Genomic DNA, 23,809 nt, shown 5'->3' with positions numbered 1-23,809 from the left:
CTAACTCTTTTACTTAACTACAATAGCGACATTGGCCAAACTGTGTGCTGCTCCAAGGGAAGCCATGGGTTTATAGTGGTGTAGCTGAGAAAGCACCCTCAATGAGAGGGGCGTCAATGTTTTCTATGGACTTTTGAGAGCACTCATCTTAAGGATCTGGATAGTTAATGGCCATTAGTAAGAATCTTTGGAAATGCATTTTATGACTTTCAGTATAATAAGTGACATTTTGAGATAATGGACTCAAACAAACGTTGGGCAAAAAACACAAGACTTCTGCTGCTAATTTACTATGTTTAGTTTTCATACTGATTCATGCCACGGGACACCTAAGAGAGTGGAAATAATATCACATTCCAAATCAATCATCTACATTTTTTCACATAAGCCGTATTGGAAATAAATCTTGCTCTGATGTGGAAGTCTGACAGGAGTCCACGTAGAGAACCTGAAGCACTGAATGATGGAAATGGAGTCACGGATCAGGTCGAGATGGCAGCTCTTAAATTCAGCCCATCTGTTCGCCCCCCCTCCCCCCCCCCTGCATCCCTGCAGAGAAATTCCCACTAAAATATTCAATAAGGCACCAGTTGTGGTCCTTAAAGTAAAATGCATAAGGGCGGTGCTTGATAATGCCCTTGCAATGGTCCTCATGTTGCGACAGTGGATGAAAAGATGTGTCATGAGTCATTTGACTTCAGACAACCTGAAATGCATAGTGATGGGTTTTATAATGAAATCTGAGCTGAAGTCTGCCAACATACCATACCTATACATTAAAAGCTGATTACAAAGTGCAGAAAGTAGTTTATTGCTTGTTTGCCTGGGTGGGGTCATGTATTGTCAGCTTACAAGAATATGGAAGTGCCCAAGTCTTAAACATAAGTATCATTTGAGTGTGATAGCATCTTCCATAAAAAACAAAATTTCCTTCAACTCTGGTCTCCCCATTCATGCTCCAGCCTACTGGAGAAGCATGTGTGGTCTTCGCATGTCTTCCCTCCACTACAGGTTATGGAGTTTGAGTCTTGAGCCACTTCAATTTAAGTTTAGATTCTTGTTACAAATCTTGCCTTTTCAGTTCTAGATTGGGTTTATTCATGACATTGTGCATGCAATTTGACATCATGGCGCTCAGCGAGACCCATATTGTTTGTTACATAAATGTGCTATTTTTTTTTCTTGCTCCGGTCCAATTAATGTAAAAGAATTAAAGGGTATATGCATTGTAGAAAGTAATTCGATGCTTACAGAAGGAAATTAAACAATAAAACCAATTAGTGAAACATATGGAGCCAAGACTCCGGCATAGTATAATGCGAGAGTGACAGGTGCCCCAAAAAGGAAGAAAGATCACATCTTGAAAATGCTGTTCACATGCTTGTGAAATCATTTAAGTGCCATGAAAACTGGAAACTACACGAGTTTGACATAGTACACTAAGCCTCTGCCAATCCACCACCACCTGGCACCCTTCTGAGAACAATAATAATTAAAATTGCGGGATTAAGGCGCTAGATAGTATTCTACAACTTGTACAAACTGTAAAAAAAAGTTTTTAGAGAATGTATATACTCATTTCTTTCCATAATGACACCAGTCTATAGAAGAAAAGAAGGCGAGGCTTTGGTAGACCAAAGATCTGCTTACAGCAGCAGCACACAGCAGGCTACATTTGCTTGCAGCCATTACAACAGATATTACATGTTTTTTCCAAAGCTGCTGCCGGTTTTAAAAACATCCCAGTGCTTTACAGTGTAGCCATGCATTCCCGAGGACCAGTTGTTACATTTCCCCCACACGCACAAAAGATTCCTCAGCTCACTGTGACGACTACAAGTAATCATTATAATGTACACAGAAGTAAATTTCTTTCTTTTTCAACAGTGTGCCTACTCAGATAGGTTTAAGAGATTCGCCTCTATCGTAGATAACCGATAAAGTATTCCTAAAGTGTGAGAGAATGTGCCAGACGCCTTTTGTGGTTGTCCTTTGAGAGTACGCTCTGTTTGCACTCTTGATTTTTCCATATAGTAGTCATGAACATGAGTAAGAGTAGTAGTGGATAGAGTGTGGTAACAGAGAGCAGAAGGCGCTATTTAAGCATTAATACCGGAGAACATGTAATAACGGGGAGGGATTTTAGGGGTCGTCCTGGACACTAGTCTAAATCAGAATACAGCAACACTGTCAGTGTAGGGCTGCAATGAAGACCACAGGCCATGACGCCAGAGAATGAATATATATGGTTGCACTTAATTTAAACAATGCGTGAACATGTTTGATTGAAATAACCCAGTTGGCACACGGAAGTCATACATGGAAGTTTTAAAATGCCTGATTGGAAGAGAAGACCATTGGTCGTGTCACTGCATCGAAAAAAGATGACTAAAGCGAAGGTAAACTTATAAGGAATGGGAAGTTATACATTGGCGGCTGAGATCGCTTAACAAGTATCCCTGAGTAAGAGGTACGGCTAAAGATTGGATCAATCTAAAACAATGCACATTGAGTGTCATGCCGGTGGTATACACTGAAAAGGTACAATTTTATGCCAGTGGTTTAGAGAGCTTTGAAAGTGAAATTCGGATGTGCAGGGTAGAGTTTTAGGACGGGAGGTTAAATAAAGAGCTAGATACATACAATGACAGGGTGGAGACTTTCCGTTTAGATTAAAATTAATGATTACTGGAGAATACAGCATCGATTTCCCACATGCTGTACACTGTACACTTGTTGCTCAATCCATTTTAATATATGCGAAGCTGTCTGACACACATTGGATCTAGTTATATAAAGCGGACCAATAACTAAATAAATGAATGCATTCGTGTCCTGGGGACATTTGAATGTTATACCGTGGCCTAGACTACAGAAATTAGAATGAAAGTTTGGGCATAAAAGATAGGGGTGATAAAAGTTAGTAATCATGATGGTACCAAACCTGGGGAGTCTTAGCCTACATTGATTGTGTTATAATGGGGAACAAAATAGTGTACATTTCATTCGCCACCTGTTAGTTTCTTGTAATTTCCAGTGCAATAAAAGTGATTTTATTGAGACAATTGATGATGAAATTCGCAAGCAGTATTATCGTTCTGAGAAGCCGTTCGAGCTCAGCCCTCTGTGGGCGACCAATCCTTGTCGGCGTTCAGCTGGCCTCCTGCGGGTGCTCATCAAAAGGGTCAAATGTCGTGAACCCTTCGGCAGAAAGGTGTTACCCTCTTCTTTTATGATCGGTGTCCCGGCTGCGCGAGCCCACTGCCCCGCAGGCCGCTCCGTATTCTCCACCACACCTCGTGGAGCGGCTGCAGACATTCATTCATTCATCTGTCCTCCCGCTCTTGAGAGTAAGTGGTCCCCGCTCTCCGAGCCTGTTCGCTCCGCCCCATTCCTCCCCCATCATAGCCCATGTGAGGAAAAATACATCTGTTGGCTCGCAATAGAATTGCTTTGTGCGCCGAGGAAGAAAAAAAATCCATCTCGTAAAACAATGGTGCCTTCCTAAATGACTACCTTGAACTGTCAAAAGAGCAATTTTGGGGATGCTGTAAGGTTATACATTGAATAGCGGCGTGCACGCGCTGCAGACAAAGGAGAGGCCCAACATTTATATGCCATATATCACCCTCCTTGGCTTTGTGCAAAGGCGGGCGTCTTTCTGCTGACAGCTCTCATAAGTGCCAGAGGACGCACATATCTCTCCGGCTAATGATTTAGATAAATGTGAATTCTTGTAAAATGACTTCAGTTGAGGGCGGCTTTTCGAGGAAATCGCAGGGCCGTCCTTTGGATAGGCGCGCGAGGAGATAAGGGCCTTTCGACCTGGATCCTTCAGCAGTTCCCTGTTTTGTTTTTGTATTTCATAAGCTCGGAATGGCTTCAGATATGCGGCAGAAACCCTCTGGTGTTCTAGATGCTTCCACGCGGGGTGAAGAGGTCACCGCTCTGTTGCAAAAATCACAAGGAAAGGTCGAGATGACAAATTGGAGTCTCGCCGGGGGTGTGTGAACGTGTTGCTCGGCAGGAGCGAGGCATTACAGTGAAACCTGCCATTATTCTTTTATTTCTTAGTGGGTCACGTAAGATGTCCCAGTCCTCGTCATAGCCTGCTGCGAGGGCCGCAGAGATGGTGGCATGAAAGTAGGTGGGACTTTCACATCGGCGTCCATGTTAAGTGCTGCACTATGTGGGATGCTGAAATAGAGCCTGGAGGAAAGACCCGAGGCCATATTACAAATAGGGCCCGCACGCCCTGTACGCCCCCAGGGCCCTGCATGTAATATAATCCCACGCACAGATTTCTGTCTTCCTTGGTGACAGAAACTGAAGTAGACTTCTTTTTTGAAAGCCTGTGACTGTATTTCCGCATTAGGGGATGTCTGTGGGGGAGTGTTATTTCTCAATTACTTGTGTTTCTTCATTGTTTTAAATGGGCCGGTACTGTCCGGTACGGAGTACCGGCACTTTTTTATTTTGAGGAGGAGAGTACCGGCACTTCTCAAGAGAAATGCAATACCTTTAGTTGGAGAGTACCAACACTTAAGTTCTCAGAAATATGCATGTACTCTGCTACAGAGTACCTGCACTTTTATTTTTCGATTTCAAGCACTGTGTGTATCTGCATACATGGACGGTGGGGGCCCCGGAAAGGTGCAGTAAAATAAATGTCATCAGATCACGTGTCTAAGGCATTTAGGGGCCGCTAGGCCTAGTCTGCATTATACAATTTTCTCCCTACTCTCGCCTGTCTGTGAGGGGCGCAGTGGTAGATCAGAGGACCCACCACTGAAGAGGACTCTGTAGATACCCACCGGAAGGAGAAAGTCCCAGGCCGCCACATCAACAGACCCTGCCAGCCTCCCCTCCCAGGATGTCCGTTAGTTTGAAGCAGTGGTATAAGAGACTTGTAACAGGGGTGCGTACAGGTCAGGACCTCTGCAAAACTCTACACGTGCTCTGCTCTACTCATGTTTGTGGTGATGGGGGCGGCTCCATGCGGTTAAGCGTAGATCCTCCATTCTCAAACCTGGCCGGTTTCCACATTATTACCCTTCTCACAGTAAGCTATTACTTCTGCCCACCATCTTCAAAGTGTCTGCTATGGCCATACAAAAATACTTAAAATCCACCCACAACTTTAACAATCTAATGATGAGGGTGGGCTCACCCTCACAAAGGCTGTGGCTGCTGCTACTTAATTTGGCGTCCGGGTGAGGGGTGGGATGAAAAATAAATCACTTACCTGCAGGCCGGCTGCGGCCTCTTGGTCCTCTTCGGTCGACTCCAGAAGCGGGAAGCAGAACGCACACAGGCTCCCTGACTCCCTTAGCCAATCACAACGTTGCTGTCACCAGCATGACAGCTGCATCGTGATTGGTCTGAGCGCCATGGTTCAGCACTCAGACAGGGCCTGGGACCCTGTGCATGTTCTCCACCCAGGCTGTGCAATACAACCGGGTGGAGAACATGCTAAGTGCGCATGACTGTTATGCCTGCCCACCGCCCAAACCTTCGTTGAGCGTTTTAGAGAGTGCCCATAACTCCTCTTGCTGCTCCTGTGACACCACAGCCCTACCCTGCACCTAAAATGTGCACCAGCTGAGTCAGGACGGAAAAATAAAATGATAATAAAATTGCGTTATCATTTTATTTTTCCTTTTTGAACTGCTCACAGATCAGTGGGCCGACGCTCCGACGCCTCAGCGGAGGAGCAGCCGCTGCACACAGGTGCTGGATACAAGAATGTGTTTTCATTATGCATCACCCTGCTCGAACATCTAAAACTCCTTGTGTGATCTTATTAATTAAATGCTTCAACCATAAGCCAATCTCATTTGGCACTGGTTCAGAGCCTTGAGGTTAGGCAGAATGCCAATAGTTCACCTGAAATCCTTTCATAGTAATGTCACAACCTCTTCCCTGTGTTCTTTGGCACGGCCGTTACATTACTGACACACTTTTGTCAAAGCATTATTGTTTTTTCTTGCATCTTAAACAGCTGCTAGCAATATAGAAATAAAGAAACGCACAGTTCTGCCGAAGGTAAAGTCAGGGTGATCTACTGGTGCCAAGCCTGTTAATACCATAGAAATGAGAAATTCTGCTTTTTGCGGCACTCGAGCAGCCGACTGGGGCATCTGGCAGTGCCTGAATACAGTCTGAAGGATAACATGAGAGATTTTGTTTTAAGGTAGCGTATGCTATTGTGCACTAAGAAGGTAAAGATTGATACTCCGTCCCGGTAGAGCGCGTTCATTTAAAGCCCGGTTAACACAATATGCCGTTCTCGCAGTTGTCAACTTTTGGTGGCTGTTGTACCAGTGATTTAGAACAAGACTAAAATGTGTTTTCCATCTTCATGTTTTCAGTGTCTGGAGCGCTGTACTGGATTGGGAGGAATTATGTGATACAGAGCATTGGTGGCATATGCAGGGATATTTGAGATTGCAAAAGTTAATGTATGAGGTGGCATTGGAAGCTTGCACTTTCGAGAAGCTTAGTGTTCACTGATCCCTGTTTTCCAGATGGAAGATTTGCCACTGTGCCATTGACTTTTGGGCCTGGCATTAGCCAAGGACCTTTTGAGTTTAGTAAAAGGATGTGCATAATATACTTACTTAGAGGGGCTCCCCGCCAGCCCACTTCTTTCATTGGTCAGTTGCTGTGTCATTTAAAAATAAAGTTCACCCTTGACAGTATACTGCAGGGGGCAGTGGGGCAGCCCACTTCAGTTGTTGGCTAACTTTACTGTGAATGACAACATTCTGCTCTTTCACAAGGAGCGCATGAACACACAAAGTATTTCCATTTAGTGCCAGGGCTACAGCTGCAATATGTGCAATATGAAGACAAAAATGTATTTTTGTTTTAAGCAAATGATTTCTTTTTTAGATTGGCGAGTGCCCAGCACTTCCCACAACAATAATATTTTTGAGAAGAAAAATGACTTAGCACGCATTAACAAAACTAAAAGGCTGTCAGCCAGATGGTTTGGCTTTGCCAATGCTTATTGTGTACCTCATCGAGTTGTCCTATGGGAACATTTCTATAACTCAGAAACTATTTGATTTCAGGAAACCTCTGATCTCCTTCCACTTTGCCCTCTCAATACAGTTGCAAACAAATTCCTACATCTCACTTCTAGATCGAAGCCCTGCTTGTCCTTGAGTAACTTTAACAACACTTACCCCACCTCCCATTAACCCTGTTCACTTGCAGTAAGCCCAAAGGACCCACCCTATGCCGTAGATTGGAACTATAACTGAATATACATTATGCTAGATGGTTTGTTACCTTATCCTGTGATGTAGCTGAGCTATCTCTCCTTATGGGTGTAGTCTAAACAATGTAAATCTATTGCTATGCATATTATCAGCTGTAAAGTATGTAGACGTTATGGGTATATCTGATGTTGGCATCTGATGCCTATAGAGGACTAACAGATGTGTCCTGCTTCTCCTTTTTAATGCCAGGTTCATGAGGGGCGACTACCACATCGACGTCTGCATCAACGACTATCTGGATGTGTTCTGCCCTCATTACGAGGACTCCGTGCCTGAAGACAAGACTGAGCGATATGTCCTCTACATGGTGAACTTTGATGGCTACAGCTCTTGCGATCACACCTCCAAGGGCTTCAAGAGGTGGGAGTGCAACCGCCCGCACTCGCCAAACGGGCCGCTGAAGTTCTCAGAGAAATTCCAGCTCTTCACCCCCTTCTCCTTGGGGTTTGAGTTCAGACCCGGCAGAGAATACTACTACATTTGTGAGTATATAGACACAGCCCATACAGTTTGCTGCTAAAAGGAAACCAATTTAGTTGTAGGTGTTTAAGTGATGTTTCTATGACCTATATGTGTCACTGCACACCATCACCCCTCAGTTATAGTAGCATAAATACTGATTTTGCCCCACTCATGCAGCTGCATACCATCATGTAGTTTTAGCAGCATTAGTAGTATTGTGCTCTTGGAATATTTGGGGAATTAGGCCCAAGTGTGATGTTGTGTGCAGAATGGCAGCATTCTTCAAGGGCACAGATAGTGTTTTATCAATTCATTGACTGCGTTCTGCATGGTGTGGTCTGTGACTCTCCAACAAGCCTCAGAGTGTTCCATCCACAGTTGTCCGAATGCTAATCGCCGCAGGCTGTAGAGCGACAATGGCCCGGCTACTGTAGCGTCTTCTTTCTAGTTGACCTTTGTACTCGGCAGCAGCCATTAAAGCCCATTTCATCAAAGACATGTAGTATATAGGCGGCTTTTCGCCTACAGACGCGTCTCATCCACATTTGAGTGTTTTTATATCCACCGGAAGATGTCCTGCCTACGGATGGCGCATGATAGACTCCTCCATCTGCTAGAATGGGAGGTCTTAGCACAGTAAATTTAATCTCTTTAGCAATGCATTTCTCCTCTTTATTTTGATTCTTACTGAAAAAAACACACAAAGACAGCTTAAGAGCCAATATAAGAAGTATTTCCAAGAGATAATTATTCAATAAAAAGAATGTGATTTTTTGAGAGAAAATGTAAAGGATACATATATGTGTTTTTTTTTTTTGCTAGCCACCATTTTAACAGACTACAGAAATCCAAGGGCATAGTTAACGCCCATGTGAGGTTCCAGAGAGCCCACATGTGGTCAAAGGTACCTAGACTTTGCATTGCTGAGCAAAGCATGGCAAAGAATATGGATTAGCAAATGCAAAATCACAATTTTTAAAGCTCTGAATGGAATTGCGATTGGTCACTGGCATCACCAACTGTAGTCTCCACTTGTAGTGTTCTTGCAAGAGAATGTATAATTGCCTTCCGGTGGCTAATTAATATGTAACTTATCACAGTACATTTAAAGAAGGAAAAAATTCAAGCAGGACATTACATTTGAGGAAAACTAGATCATTCTCAGCATGATGGAAAGTCAATTCTGGTTGTTCACTCAATCTTTATCAACCAGGCTCCTCCTTCGGTGAATCAGTTTACCAGAAGAGCCCAGCCTTTTCTGCCTACTGAATTCATCAATGACGGGGAAAGGACAGAACTTGCTGAAAGTCAGAGAAACTTCCGAATGCATTGCTCTGCATTAAATTACATATATTTTAAGATTCAGAAGTTAGGCCCTCAATTTGAGTTTGATGGACAGTGTACTCCACCACAAATGTGGCAGAGTACCTGTTCATCAAACTGATGGTCGGTCCGCACTATTTAGAGTTAGGCAGACTGTCATGTTTCCGCTGGTGGAGTCCCTACTATCTCTTCTGGCAGAAGCCTTACACTGACAATCCGATAGACTTGTAGGTCAGTGAAAGTAACTGAGCCTGTCCATTCTATTTAGGGCAGACAATCAGAGATAGATTTTAAAAATCTGTTTAGAACCACTTAGGAAAGCGTGGCAGTCCCAAACGGAAAAATAAAAAAAGTGTCCCAACACCATGGGAACGAAAACTTTCATAGTGTCAGCGTCATTAATGTTTTGATTTACAAAAAGAAACTGTCGCTTTGGGAGTTTGCTTTTGTAAAGCAAAAAAGTTGGCTGCATGGAACATGGTGGTAGCTCAGCAACCTGTTGTGCTGGTGGCGATTCCTCTTAAGAAATCGAGATCTCTGCCAGGAAGGTAGGAGCAGGGCCCGATGGCCATATTGGGCACCAGGCGTTTCCCCGGTGGGCAGCCAGGTTCCGGGGGTTGGTTTTGCACCCCTACGGTGCCGTTTTTTTGTCACCGGGCTGGTTTTGCAGTGGAGCTGCAATATCAGCCTCTGTGACAAAATCGGCCGAAACTGGCCCTGGCAAATTGCTTGGCCATACCCCAAAACCCCTGGGGAGGCAGCCAAGCACTTTGCCAGGGCCGGTTTTGGTTCCCAGTCCGGCCCTGGGTAGAAGTCCCATGATATAGTAGGATGTAGTTGTTAACCAGGGCCGTGGAGGTTCTTAACTCTACCCAACTGGCAGATGGTGTGCAGCTCACCAGTGTCTCATTTAGGGCCTTTGTCTTAGCAAAACGTGATCTCACTTTCACATCACATCCAGCTTGTTCTTTCCAACTTTATTCCTCTGTGTTGTTGCTGCTACACTAACACTTTCTCAGTTTGGAAATTAGTAGTGTTTCATCTTCTTCATGGTCATCACTTGAAAAGAAAGTATGCGTTAACCTCAAATTATTTCTCCCTCCTTCCTTTTTCACAGGAAAAATGTTGTTGTTTTAACATGTTAATTCTTGTTTTTAAAGGTTATCTCAGATGTCCTTCTCAACCATGAGATGCTGCTTCCTTTGTACATTAATATATTTCGATAATTCTGAAACCCATTTGTATTAGAAAGTACATTTTCTTTTCTGCATTGTTGTGTCAGTTGAGCCATTTGTGCTTGCCTGTTGCTGACAATGCTGCAGGCAAACAAGTGGCTGATGCATAGTTTCTTATACCACTAAGGGTGTTCCCATTCAGATGAGTCTGTCAACGTGCAACTAGGGCAGAGATCTTACCTGTGGCTTTCCAATGCCACATACCCATTGGAGACAAATGTTGGCCAACCAACCACATGGACTACTCCTCACGCCTGATATTTGGAGCTTTCCTTTCTTCTTATCGAAATGTGATTGGCTTTCAGCCGCCTCCTTCAAAACACCCTAATGAGTATTGACTTCTCAAACTGTTGGTAATATATGGAAAACCTGCCCACCCAGTAATAAATGTATATGAATGTTCTTTGGAGCACTTTTCATTGACAGTCCCGCACTCCAGGTACGGTAAAAGTTGGTGGTCCATGGACATAAGCTTTCTCCAAGCCTCAGCCCTGTTGTTTATGAAGGGGTTTCCAAGCCTCAGAATATTCAAACCTGTTGCCTTGTGATCTTCTGATCAGTATTGAGAAGGATGCTCTTCAGCTGCGAGTTGCTTCTTGTTTGTGGCCCAGATTTCACTACATGCCTCCACTCTGAAAATACATTTCTTCCAGTAATTTCCTTTTCTTATTTGAACAAACATCCCATTTCTCCAAATAACATAAGTTATGGAAGCCTTCTGTACAGTGCACATTCACCCAAGGTTTTTTTTGGGCGCTATATATTACATGTCTTTAGTTAGCTTACTCAATGGAGCTCCTTTTATTGACATTGGGAGGATGAAAGGCTGAATGGATCATTTGGAATCTGAACGTGTGGCTGTGGGATCAATCACAGATCGCCGCAATGGAAGTATTATTTCACTGAATCATCTCTCTGTCCAAGATGAGATTTTGAAATAATATTTTTGAATGATGGTGTCTCTGAATATGCCTTTCTAAATGCATTGATGAATGTCTATTTGCTGTCATGTGTGGTAAAGGAGTATCAAGTAAACATCTCAAGAGAACACGCAAGGCATTTAAAACCTTTGACTATATTTCAATGAGTCATTTCTCTTGAGGAAACGTGTGTGTATGTGTGTTGTATACACACTCGTGTTTTTCTTCTCTTGCAAAGGGAAGCAAAATGACCTTTAAAATACATTCATATCTAGCCTGAAGTGAAGATTAAAGAACTACTCACGATAGGAAAAAAGCAAGAATGAGGCGAAATAAGCAGTGAACCTGTTAAAGAGAAACCTGAAACCATTGCCAGAGTCTTAATAGATTTTGACGTCGGTGGTGCTGTTCAAATTCTCCAAGGTAATATTAAAAGCTGTTGAATAATTTGGAGCTCAGCAGGAATTCTCGACACACTTATGAGGATTTTAAAAAACATTGGTCCCTGTTGTCAGTTTTTCAAAGCTATTGTCCTCTTGGTAATAGAATGAAAAAATAATTATGATCTGTATTAACTTTTGCAAAATGCAAAACACAGATGGAGAGCATGCGAAAACGCTGAGGGGGGCATTCCTGTTATTCTCAGCTTCTTCTAGTGCTTTCTGTGCTTGGCTCAGTCAGCGGCATAGATAGCATGCCCATTCATGCACCGTGTTCTGTTTGGTAGGGTGAGATGGCGCGAATATCCAGTACCTGTCCACGCGTGCCACCAGTCGCCATTCTGCCTCAGTGAGTTTGCAGCGTATTTGTTGCCATAAACCACTGGCTACATATAACAAGTTATTATTAAGATGGGAACAATACAAGCTAGGCAGTTTTAACACTAAAACATAAAAGTAACAGACAGTGGAATAAACTGGCGTAAGTAGCGCGTGAAAGGCACAGTTAAAGACGCTACAATATGCCATACACTCAGGGGTCCAAGATAATCTGGAAGACCAACACCTTAAGAAGACCCAAACTTCCTTTAACAGGTCTGTATTATTAAAAAAGAGTTTTTTTCACCCTTCTTACTCTGGTAATTGTGACAACCTTGTCAAAGGCACTTTTGTAAATTAATAACCAGATACTATGCAGTTTTATCTTTTCCAGAATTGCTGTAGTGGATGTTAGCTTTAGTATTATGGCTGTAGTCTTCCTTCTGTGAATGTCAGGGAATTTCAGTGAAGACAAATGTTTATCTCAAAGAAAACATACATGCACACAAAGTGTTTTAGGATATCAAACCCAGCTCAAGCAGGCATAAAAATGCATGATCATGTAAGAAAAATCCTAAAAGTATACATTTCCCAAGAGTAAAACAACCATATATTCTTAAAAACCATATGTGCCCCTAAAAATGTGTGCAAATGAAGCACCTTTATTGAAGCTTCTTAATGTAGAAGGCTCATTCATAGCCTCCTGTTATGCGTTGTAAGAGCAGTAAAATACAATTGTTGGGTAGATAGACCTATGTTGGACATTTTTGAGCTTGAAACAACATGATATTCATGAAAATTGGCCAGCATTTTTTCATTTATTCTATATGGTATAACCAATGTCCTTCAATCACTTATTTTTCTTTGGAACTGTAATCTGATGATGTCCTTAAGTCAAATATTCCTTCCAGCCCGAATACGGGTGAGTTAGTGAATTTGTATGTGAACTGTATCCCAATTTTACTTCTGAATTAAGTTGAGAAAGTTCTGGAGAAAAAGAGCGATCAACGGCTTCCAATCATTTACACATGCTTGACTGTTACCATGCTCCCCAGAAACAGACCTGGTCTAATCATTCACTTGGTAAAAAGCTCTATACTTGCATAGATCCTCATAGTTTTTCCTCGCATTACTAACCTGTCACTGAGGGTCTGTAGATCTCCTGATTTACTTTACCGTCTCCACCCCGCACAGTATATGCTTTACATTATACTGGATGCCCTCACTATGAGTAGAACGTCCATGTATTGGAACTTGTGGAGGGTGAATCTATAATACTAAATCCTCAGCTGGATTGTAATACATAACCTAACATGTATTCTGAAGAGAAGAAAGCCTTAGGTTGGCTCATTATACAATCTAACTTCATGTCACCTGCATGGTTGCAAATATATAATAATTTATGCTGCACAAAATACAAAAGTTATAGAAATGTGTCTTTCAGCAAAATCATTCTTAAATTCTTAGTGGTGCACCCTGGGAACAGACTTTATATTAACTTCTCAGAAAGATGGCTGTATGCGCACATGCTTTTGAATATTTAGAAATACTGTATTTCGTTTCTGTAAGTGCAAAAACTCATTCATGTATAGAAAACCTACTATGCACTTCTATGTCTGCCCTAACCTGAAATTGTACAGCCTTGCATTGGACGTTAACTAAACAAACATTGGCAATGCCAGTCAGTCTTACTTACATTCAAGAAAGACAAATTAGCATTGCCACTGCTTGTTTCTAGTAGTTTGTCAAGACTGATGTTGTCTCTTCCGCATTGCTGGTGCAGTTTTCTGGTTACCACTAGGTGGCACTGAAAGGCAGCAAACTGGTGCTGTTTAATCGTGGATCTGTTTACAAAGGAGGAAGAGCATGAATGACAAATCTACAGATTTCTAAACCAAAGACAGAAAGGGAGGAAATAAATAAATATGAACAAGGCAACTAATATTTACATGAAAGCCATCCAATCTTGAACAAGAGTGGTCTCTGTGCAGTATGGAATACAATGCTGTCTCTTGATAGACATTTGGAACTGTCTGTAGCAAAATAGCAAAAATAGAACCTCGATTATAGCCTTATAGCCCGCCGCAGCGAGCTATACCGGCTACTAAAGGTCCGCTCCTGCGTTAAAGGCCCAAGCCAAAGGCGAGGGACTTTAACAAGGGACCAGGACTTTAAAAGCTGGTATAGCCCTCCTACGAAGGGCTATAAGGCTATCAGAACATTCTGCCCCTAGAGGGCAGAATGTTCTCACAAATAAAACAAATGCCTCTCGAAGCTCGAGGGGATTTAAATCCCATCGAGCTCCAAGAGGCCTAGGTAAAACATTGGAATGTTGCTCTGCGGGCCTTTACATGGAGCACTCCATTGTCTACAATGGAGCTCCCAACATTCCAATGTTCTAATAATGAATATGGCTGTTGTTCTGATGTGTTGTGATACTGCTACTTTCATTTTAAAATATTACTAAGTTGGTAATGATCTTTCGTTCATTAAACTGATGATGCTTAAGGAAGACAGTAAAAGACTTCTATTGAACCTCTTGTTTGACAATAGCTGTGCTGAAGAAATAGGTTTCATATCATCCACATGGTAAAGAATCTATACATGCTTATTGATGGTCAATTGACCATATGTCCAGTTTGTTGCAATAACTGATAAAGGCTTCGTTCATCTCGGAACTTTGATGTATAAAGTCCCTCTGTTAATGTTCCTGTGTAGAGTCCAAGCTGTCTAGACACTTTTTAATTTGTGGTTTAACTAGGCAAGCAGCATTTATCTGTTGCATGGTTTTCTCTCTGCTGGACAGGGATATTGTATTTTCTCTAGCACTATAGCCATTGCGTGTTTATTAATAACAAGATAGGTGATGTTGCAATGCCCTTATGAACTTTTCCTTTAATTTAATGGGTTTCTCTTCAAGAAACTGTAATGTTGCCTAAAGATATGGACACTACAGCCCTTATCATTAGTGTCAAAATGCCCACCTAAGGTAAGCTGGAACAAAATCAGCGGTTCTATCCACCACGTAAGTAAGCTCTCCATGTGGCAATCTGCCAAGGTCACTGAGAACCATTTTATCTTCAGAAAGTTACTAAAGACCCACCTTTACCTGAATAATCCTTGTGTTTTCTTTATTGTTCAGTCCTAGCACCAAAAGCCCATTCTTTCCGAACGCGTGCTCAAGCAAACCAGTACAACATAACCCAATAATAAAAAGACAGAGAAAAAAGTTCAAAGACAGAGAATTATATGTAGAATAATATTGCTGTAGTCACAAGCGAATAGAAAGCAAAATCTTTGAAACCTGAAAGAATATTTGTTTTCACTAACAAGTGAAGATGGTTTTCATTTTTTATCAATATTATATTTCTAATTAACTCCAAAATGTACTAATGGTGGTGTACATGGACTAAAACATTGTAAATACCCGATCTTCTAGTTGCTAGAAGTTATTGTGTTTACACCAGCTCCCTTGTGTCTGTGTTGATTATCTGTTAATATGCTGACACCAGATGCCCATGGGTTGAGTCAGACAGGACAGGCCTGCTCTTTTGGAGGATAAGTGCAGGTGTTCAACATTGCCTTTGACTACTCAAGATCACTCTTGACGTTTCTGGCAGGTTTTAAAACATGGAAGCAATACAGAGTTATCTTCCACAGAAAAAGATGCGGAACGGCAAATGAAGTAGCCAATGGCTTTTTGGGTTCTGAGACGATGTACCTATTGGATGTCACTTCAAGATATGTCAAAAAAGTTATCTCTGGTTCATCACTTCTTGTCCTTTCTCACCATGATCAGGCTTGCCAGTGGCACCACAGAGGGCATCCGTGACCTTTACAGGTGGAGATAAAGGCTACAGAATAGACGTGCCTTTTGCCAAGGGTGTATGGTGACTCACTGATGGGGCCAGTTTAAATTTGTATCTTGCCTGACTGTCCCTTTAGTCTCACGGGCTTCCTGTCTGTTTTCAGTCCTCAACTAGTCAGGAAGGATGTTGCTGCACCTTTGCCAATAACATCAGTTACTTAGGCTGATGCAATATTTTCTCTTTGTATTCATTTATCTTCTACGGGACGCATCCTCACTCTCGTAAGCCTTCACACGCCTGTGTTGACCACTGAGGTCCATAAATGATGGTCATACTGGCGTAGAATCCTTTAACTTTTTTTAATGCCCATTACATATTGCAGCCCAATATATATTGCAGCATGCCTGTCACTGTTTAAAATAGTACACAGCATATGCATGTATCCCACATCCCTGCATCTGTGTGGCCAATATTTAATATTTATCAATGATATTCGTCAAAAATGGACCTAGCCTCATGGGCAGCGTAGCTCCTCACATCTGACTGGCCCAATGTATCTACAAGGGCGTTTCGCTTGGTATATACCAAGTAGAAACCTTCGATTCAGCTCTTTACGCTTTGTTAACACTTCCAGATTTAACAAAGCTGGATGGGGGTAGGAGGGCTTTCTCCATACTCCCTCTCTCGCTGCAAGGTCGAGCCTCCCTGGAGCAATTTAGGAAGCAGTTGAAAACATGGCTGTTCACAAAAGTAGTAGAGTAGGCTGCCACATGTAGCAGGTTCGGTCCTACTGACGGTACAGTGTTCTATTTTCCGCCCTCTGTTTCTTTCTTTTTTCTCCTCTCTTTTCTTTAGCGCTATGACCCCCTTGGGTATGTGCGCACTTTGTAAAATAATTTTCATTCATTCTTTTATTTCAATCATTCACATGTAACAAGGACATGCAACAAATTAAGGTAGCAACATAGTTTTAGAGCAGTGGTATACATCCTTCAGATAGAATCTGTATAGGTTGGTTTGTAGGTCTTTTGGCACAATACCCATATAGAGTTTGCAATGTTATGCTATGTTAACACGTTTATAAATTACATAGGTACTCCATTCCGAGAGTCCCCGTGCTAAGATTCCACACTGATCGATCTGAGAGGATTCCACCTTCAGTGACTGTGACAATAGATTTGAGCTGATTATATTAATGAAGTTTCAGAAATGTAAAAATTAAATCCAGTTAAAAGAATATTTTAGTATGAGAATAGTACCCTTACATATTATGCCTTATTGTATTCATGAACTGTGGCAGTTATAAACTGTTACTGTTGTTTTGTAGTTATAGACTGGGTTGGAAAGTTTGCCAGCAGGATTTGTGAAATGTCCTGAACGCGAATCCTCAATTTTATAAAATGTATAAGAGTGTCAGTTGTGTTCATTCCAGCTCAGAGAAGAAACAGCTTCTGAACCTGAGTTACAAATTATTAAGATGTTTTTAAAACAAAGCCCGCAAGCAAATGTATTGTGTGTGAAATTGTACAGAGTTCATAATGGTGACATGTTTATTCCACCAGGAATGTCTGAAATGAAGCAACTAGATTCTTTCCGATAGCCGTGGCCCAGACCTCTTCTCTGAGGTCACCTTTGCCGGCTAACTTCTTAGTGATTCTGGTTTCAAGCGGTGCGTTGCAAGAGGTAGTGTCTGAGAACAGAAATTCTTGGCTTGACACATTCCAGTGCAGGGCTTGGTAGAGTTTCAGGGTATCTCTTCAAGCCTAGGGGTACACTTAAGAGTTTAGAGAGAAATTCTGACACATGAATGGCATGGGTTCAGGGAATTTTATGGAAATACGCTTTATGTAAATCTATTCTCGAAATGTGCCGTGATTACTAGATAAGGGTTAACCATTATTCAACTGATTTAATGGACGATTTACTAGAACAGGGGGAATAAAAGCGTAGTGATAAAAATGCACAACAGCAGTATCTGGATTAATTCTTTTTTTGTTTTACCGCATTTACAAATACGTTTTCCTAGAGTACTAGTATTAAAAGTTTTAGTTGCACAGTTTCTGTATCCTGCGCTAAAATATGTCTAGTTAAGACTTTCTACTGCAAATTAACATACACAAAATCTGGGTATTTAATGTTTTCTCTCTCACTACAGACAGCTTCAACTTACAGCACTGTATACAGTACTACATAGTGCATGCTTTGAGGGCAACCCCTTGCTCATGATTGGATGGCTTTCTTGTCTATAGCCTGCTCTTTGTCTGCTTAAAAGCATGCCTGGGCTCTTTCCCTGCTCACAAACCCCTCCTTCCCCCTCATATTTTCCCTCCCAGACTCCTCCATGGTTCAACAGGCGCCTGATGGCGGGTTTGACGTTACCTTGGTGTCCCACAGTACATACCTGTGACTCGTGGTACCCCATTTCACCATCTACTCCTCCTCTGCTGCTCCTTTTCTTCTCCATGGTTGCCACCGCTATTGTCTTTGTCAAAGCTGGATGCTTATAAAATGCACCAGCATGGGCAGAGCCAATATCGACAACACGCGGACATGCTATATTTAAAGCAAAGACAGCATTGTTTTTTATATTTGAAAGCATAGAATGCAGGAGTCAACGTGACAATGCAGCCTAGCTGCAATCTTGAAAGTATAGAAAACAATGTATACATGCTTTCAAGAGGGCCACCACGTTGCGTCGTCATGTAGCATCATGCAATGTATATTTAATTAGGCCTAGTGATATATTATTGTAAAAACACATATTGCCTAAGTCAATAGTATGTTTGTGGTTGTGTGTCTATATGTATCAGATTGTCACAGATATATGTAATAGAAAACTATTGAAGTACATTTTATACTTAACATTTAAAAAAAAAGAAAATATGAAATTTTAAGTAATAAAAATAAGGGCATTTTGCAGTTAAACTCACTAAAAAAGTATGATAAAATAACTAGTATTTTAATTTTAAAAAATAGCAACGTATTAATTAAAAAATGTATATGTATGCATGTGCATATATATATATATATACATATATATATATATATGTATATATATAGAAGTGTCTATATGTATATATATGTGTGTGTGTGTATATATATATATATATATATATATGTGTGTGTGTATATATATATATATATATATATATATATATATTTCAAAGCAACAACTCTTCAATCATGAAGACACCGAACACTACTTGAAGATGATACATTTTAATGTATTTGCCTGTAGGTTTCTCCCACCTACGCGTTTCGAACCTTGCGGTCCCTGGTCACGGTTTAGCATTTTTCTCGTAAATATATATTGTAATCACTGTGATGTGAGGACTGACTACCTATGTAATGCATGCAAAGTAAAAGCTGACATTAGTTACAAGAACTCAACATAACATAGAGGTCACCGTAGTTCCTGTCTCTCCCTCTCAAGGTGCTCAAACTTTTCCCCCCACACCCTACTTCCATCCTGCAATCTCTTTCCTGGTTCCAGATCTCCTGTCCAGCCTTAACCTTTGGTCTCCAGAGCTAGTGTTCTCCAAATGCCCTGAGTCAGGGCTGAAACATAATTTAATTTACCGTGTAGCAAGAAACCAAAATGTTCAGTTGATCTGTGAAGCTGAATCCTGCTCTCGGTGTTTCTTTATTCTTCTGTCATCTTTAAATCTCATATATATATATATATATATATATATATATATATATATATATATATATATATATATATATATATATATATATATATATATATGTGTGGACATTTTCTGCACTAAATAAATTTAAAAGAAAAAGAAACTTTATTGGTCCGTGTCCGAGTGGTCCTTACCTTGGCTGGTTGCTACTCCAGAGCTAGGCGAGACGGCGGTGTGCACGATATATATATATATATATATATATATATATATACACACACACACATCCCCCTCTTATTTTGTGCTCCCCCCACCCCATGGGCCCTCTCTCATGATTCAGCATGTGACCACTCACTTTGAATGCACACATAACAAGCAGCTAGAGGTAGCAATGCCAGCCATGGCTCATCATCATTGTACAGAGGTACTGTCTATTTACAGAAATAGCATAAAGGAACTTGACGTAGTCACCAAGTTATCATCATAAAATCTTCATCAGTGAATGATACACTGTCCCACAGGCACACATAGCTGGCGACAGGCAGTGAGGTCGGGTAGGAGCCACCTGTCATTATATTCCCAGCTCTTACAGTTCCAAGTGAAAGACCTCAAGAATAGATTGCAGCCCCTCCTATCCACCGTTACATACACTTGCAATTTACTGACCATGTCAATACCTGTAACGGTCACTTCTTCGATTGTCACATATGTGTTTACCGTTCCCCCTACGTACTACCTGGCTTGCTGCATGGAAAACAGAAGTGTGCTTGGTAACCTTCTGTTTCAGCACCCAGTCTGTCTTCTCTGTCTTAAAAGCTGAAAACTCTGAGTGTCTGCCATTGTTTCCTTGAGTTCTCTCACATTCACAATACATATGGTTGGGTGTATGTTACTTTGAATTGATGTTAGTTGTTTGTTGAATTGGTCGCCTGAGATGGTTGGTAATTGTATGTTAAATTTAGTGTTGAGCTGGTTGGCCGTATTTCTTGAAATGAATACAGTGTTTTTGTCATTACAGATATATTTTTGTATTGGTGCATGTGTTTTGGGACTTTGTCCTAGTTTTCTTCCAGGAAGGCAAGCTGCTGTTTATTGTAAAGCCAAAAATATTAGTGTTGTTGGAGCGCTTTGACGGACGCGCTATTAAACATTTTCTTTGCGGTGAAAGCCCCCATACCATACTTTTACTCGCATCGTGGCCGCACCCCTTTGTTTAGATGCTGCCCCCATGTTCAGGTTACAACGAGCCGCGTCTAAAGAAAGGGGCATGCCCACCATTAAAGTGAAAGCAAGATATGAGGAGCTTTTACCAAAAAAATAAAATGTGTGAGACGCGGTTTGCTGTAACCCGAATACGGCGAGCAGCGTCTAAAGAAAGGAGTGCGGCCAATATGAAAGTGGTATCGCATTTGCAAGAGTTTGAGCTATTGGCATTAGAAATAACAATCCCTTTTATATGTGTTAGTTTTGAAAACACATAAATAAAAGGCATTGGCATTTACATTGCCAATAGCTTAAATGGGAGACATATTGCATTGCAAATGCTTGTACTCTAGAGCTTGAGCGTTCAAAAAAGTCTGACTAAGGTTTGTGGTCTGAATTGAGAATGTACCCTGAGTTTTCGAGCAGCTACAGATTTGTGCTGGAAACGTGGAGCATCTGGAACCCGTATATATTTAATTTCAGTACAAACATAATGATATTGGTGTGTCATGTGTACTTAAAAAGTGAATGCTGTCTAATCTTTTCAAGAACACTTACCACAAGTTAAATTACATTGCGCAGTGTCTCTGTTTTCCGCTGTACCATTCCAAGGCTGGGAGGAAAGTACAAGACGCACTCCAGAAAGGCAAGAGGAAATTTGAGGTGACATAAAGCAAAGAAGGAAGCTCGATTCATTTCAGCATTTTTAAATCCGCATATGTTGGGTGTTGGTCATGGGTGCCACCAAACAGGTGTATTGTCCATGCACCAGTTATCACCTAAAGCCTTCTCAATATTATTTCTGATTTCTCTAATTCCAATCCCTAACACTCCAAAATCCTGGTAACTGATCTGAACAAGTTTTTCAGTCACTAAAAAGAGCAGAGACTCCAGTTAGCCTATCTCCAACAAGGTAAACTTAACTTTAGCACCCTGCTGCCAATCTTCCCGTAAACCATATCACCTCTCTGTTCCCAGAATAACTCAGGATTTTTGGGAAATGATGAGATAATTACTTGGTATATCCCCCGACACGCTCTCCTTGTCATACCCACTGGGTGCTGTAAACGTGCATATGTTAGGTAGAGAATCGTATTAAGAAAGGCTGAGAGCAAAAGGTATTCTGCATAGGCCCTAAAAGGTGAAGGGTAGCACCTTTGTGTAGGCAGGGGTGGTGAGCAGAGGTGCAACTGGAGCCAAATTTGGCGGGGGCTAGTAAATTTTTCGGAGGGGGGGGTAATTCTTTCAGCAATTGGCAGAGTGAAGATGCAGGGACTCTAAAAATGGGTGAAAGAACAACAAAGCCTCATTAACAAGTAAATGGTATTTTAAAGACTTGTGAAATACTCGGGTTTGGCTGTGTGTGTGCCCGGAAGCCGTCTCAGCCCAGGCTGACACACCCGACAGGGGGTGGAGGGGTGCAGCGGGGGGCTGAAGCCCTTTTAGCCCAATGGGCTTTACACGCCTGGTGGTGAGTAAAGTAAATGGTTTGGAAGACGGACTGGTAGTAAAGACACCATGCTTCACTGTAAAGCTTGATGTCCTCTTATTTTTAGGTCTCGCCTAGCGATGCAGCGCATGCGCTTCTCGCTTGCGAGATCTATTGTCAGTTTTCGAATGGAAGTGGGGTTAGTGACCGCCTTGTCTCCCTTAGGCCCCGCCCACCCGGACTGGACTCGTCGTCACTTGTTCTCTTTGCGTCTGCATAGCCTAGAACAGCAAAAATAAACAAACATGCAGTAGGCGCTAACTGGCATCATTAAACAGCCTGCGGTTTTGCAGACTGAATATCTACGCACACACACATCCTCAGCGTGGCACACAGGGTTGCAAATATATACTGAACTACCTGGCATGTTTCCATGCCTACGGAGCGTGGAGTCACACATGTGGGGAGAGGCGCTGTGCTTAAGGGTACGAGCACTAATTTACTCTACTGTCACCAGTGTTTGTTTGATTGCACAAAATGATTTAATGCGTTCTGCACTTTCGAACCCCATAAGGGGCACAGTCGCAGCTGAACGCCCAGCAGCCACGGTGCGGTACATGCACACCATACACGGATCAGAAGACACCCACAGAGGCACAGAGAGGACCTGGGCACCGCAGCAGCAAAACAGACACATTGTGCACACACACAGAGGCACAGGGCTCGGCACTGGAAGCAGTAGTGCACACACCCAGGAAGGCACACACAGAGGCACAGACAGGGGCCTGGCAGCGGAAGCAGTAGTGCTTACAATGTGCACACACTCGGGGAGACTCACATAGAGGCACAGACAGGGGCCTGGCAACGGAAGCAGAGGTGCTCACAGTATGCACGCACCTGGAGAGACACACACAGAGGCACAGATCGGTACTGGGCACCAGGAGAAGTAGTGCTCAAACTGTGCACACTCCGGGATGTTTACACTGTGTACACATCCGGACAGACATGCACAGAGACGCAGACAGGAACTGGGCACCAGATGCAGTAGTGTTCACACTGTGCATACTCCCGGGAGACACACATATAGACGCAGATGAGCCGGGCACCGGAAGCAGTAGAGCTCACATTGTGCACACACCCGGATAGACACACAGACAGGAACTGGGCACCAGAAGCAGTAGTGCTCACACAGTGCAAACACCCTGGTGTTCACTTCACACTTTGCACACACCCGGATAGACATGCACAGAGACGCAGACAGGAACTGGGCATCAGAAGCAGTAGTGCTCACACTGTGCACACACCCGGGGAAACACACACATAGGCGCAAACAGGAGTCGGGCACCGGAAGCAGTAGTGCTCACACTGTGCACACACACACACATGGGGAGAGACACATCTAGGCACAAAAATAACCCGCGCACCAAAAGCAGTTGTGCTCCCACTGTGCACACACCCGGGGAGACTCGCATTCCGGTGCAGACAGGAGCTGGGCACCGGAAGCAGTAGTGCTCCCACTGTGCACACACCCGGGAGACTCACATCCAGGTGAGGATGCACACTGAGTCACAGACATGGAGTGCGCCCATATGTGTGGACACGCAAGTGCACAGAGCTTCAGCACACACACATTGTACACAGATGAGGATGCTTACCGAGTCGCAGACAAGAGCTGGGCACCAGACAATGTAGTGTTCACGGTGTGTACAGATCTAGTGCCACACAAAGGCGCTGACAGGCACTGGCCTCCAA

General features: G+C 42.5%; 1 protein-coding gene across 6 annotated transcripts in view; it reads left to right on the top strand.

The window, feature by feature from the left end:
- EFNA5 (ephrin A5) overlaps window positions 1-23,809 on the top strand; it is a 442,811-nt gene that overhangs the window by 304,528 nt on the left and 114,474 nt on the right. For 5 of the 6 annotated variants that reach the window (XM_078675456.1, XM_078675462.1, XM_078675459.1 and 2 more), the window contains exon 2: window positions 7,476-7,768. In XM_078675456.1, the coding sequence (XP_078531582.1) occupies window positions 7,476-7,768 (293 nt within the window). Of the gene's footprint in view, window positions 1-6,143; window positions 6,194-7,475; window positions 7,769-23,809 lie in introns of those variants that run through there. The other variant, XM_078675458.1, reaches the window with a different exon arrangement.

This window comes from Lissotriton helveticus, chromosome 2_1 (assembly GCF_964261635.1).
Source record: "Lissotriton helveticus chromosome 2_1, aLisHel1.1, whole genome shotgun sequence".
In the NCBI taxonomy this organism is placed as follows: Eukaryota; Metazoa; Chordata; class Amphibia; order Caudata; family Salamandridae; genus Lissotriton; species Lissotriton helveticus.
This window is presented reverse-complemented; position numbering and strand designations above follow the sequence as displayed.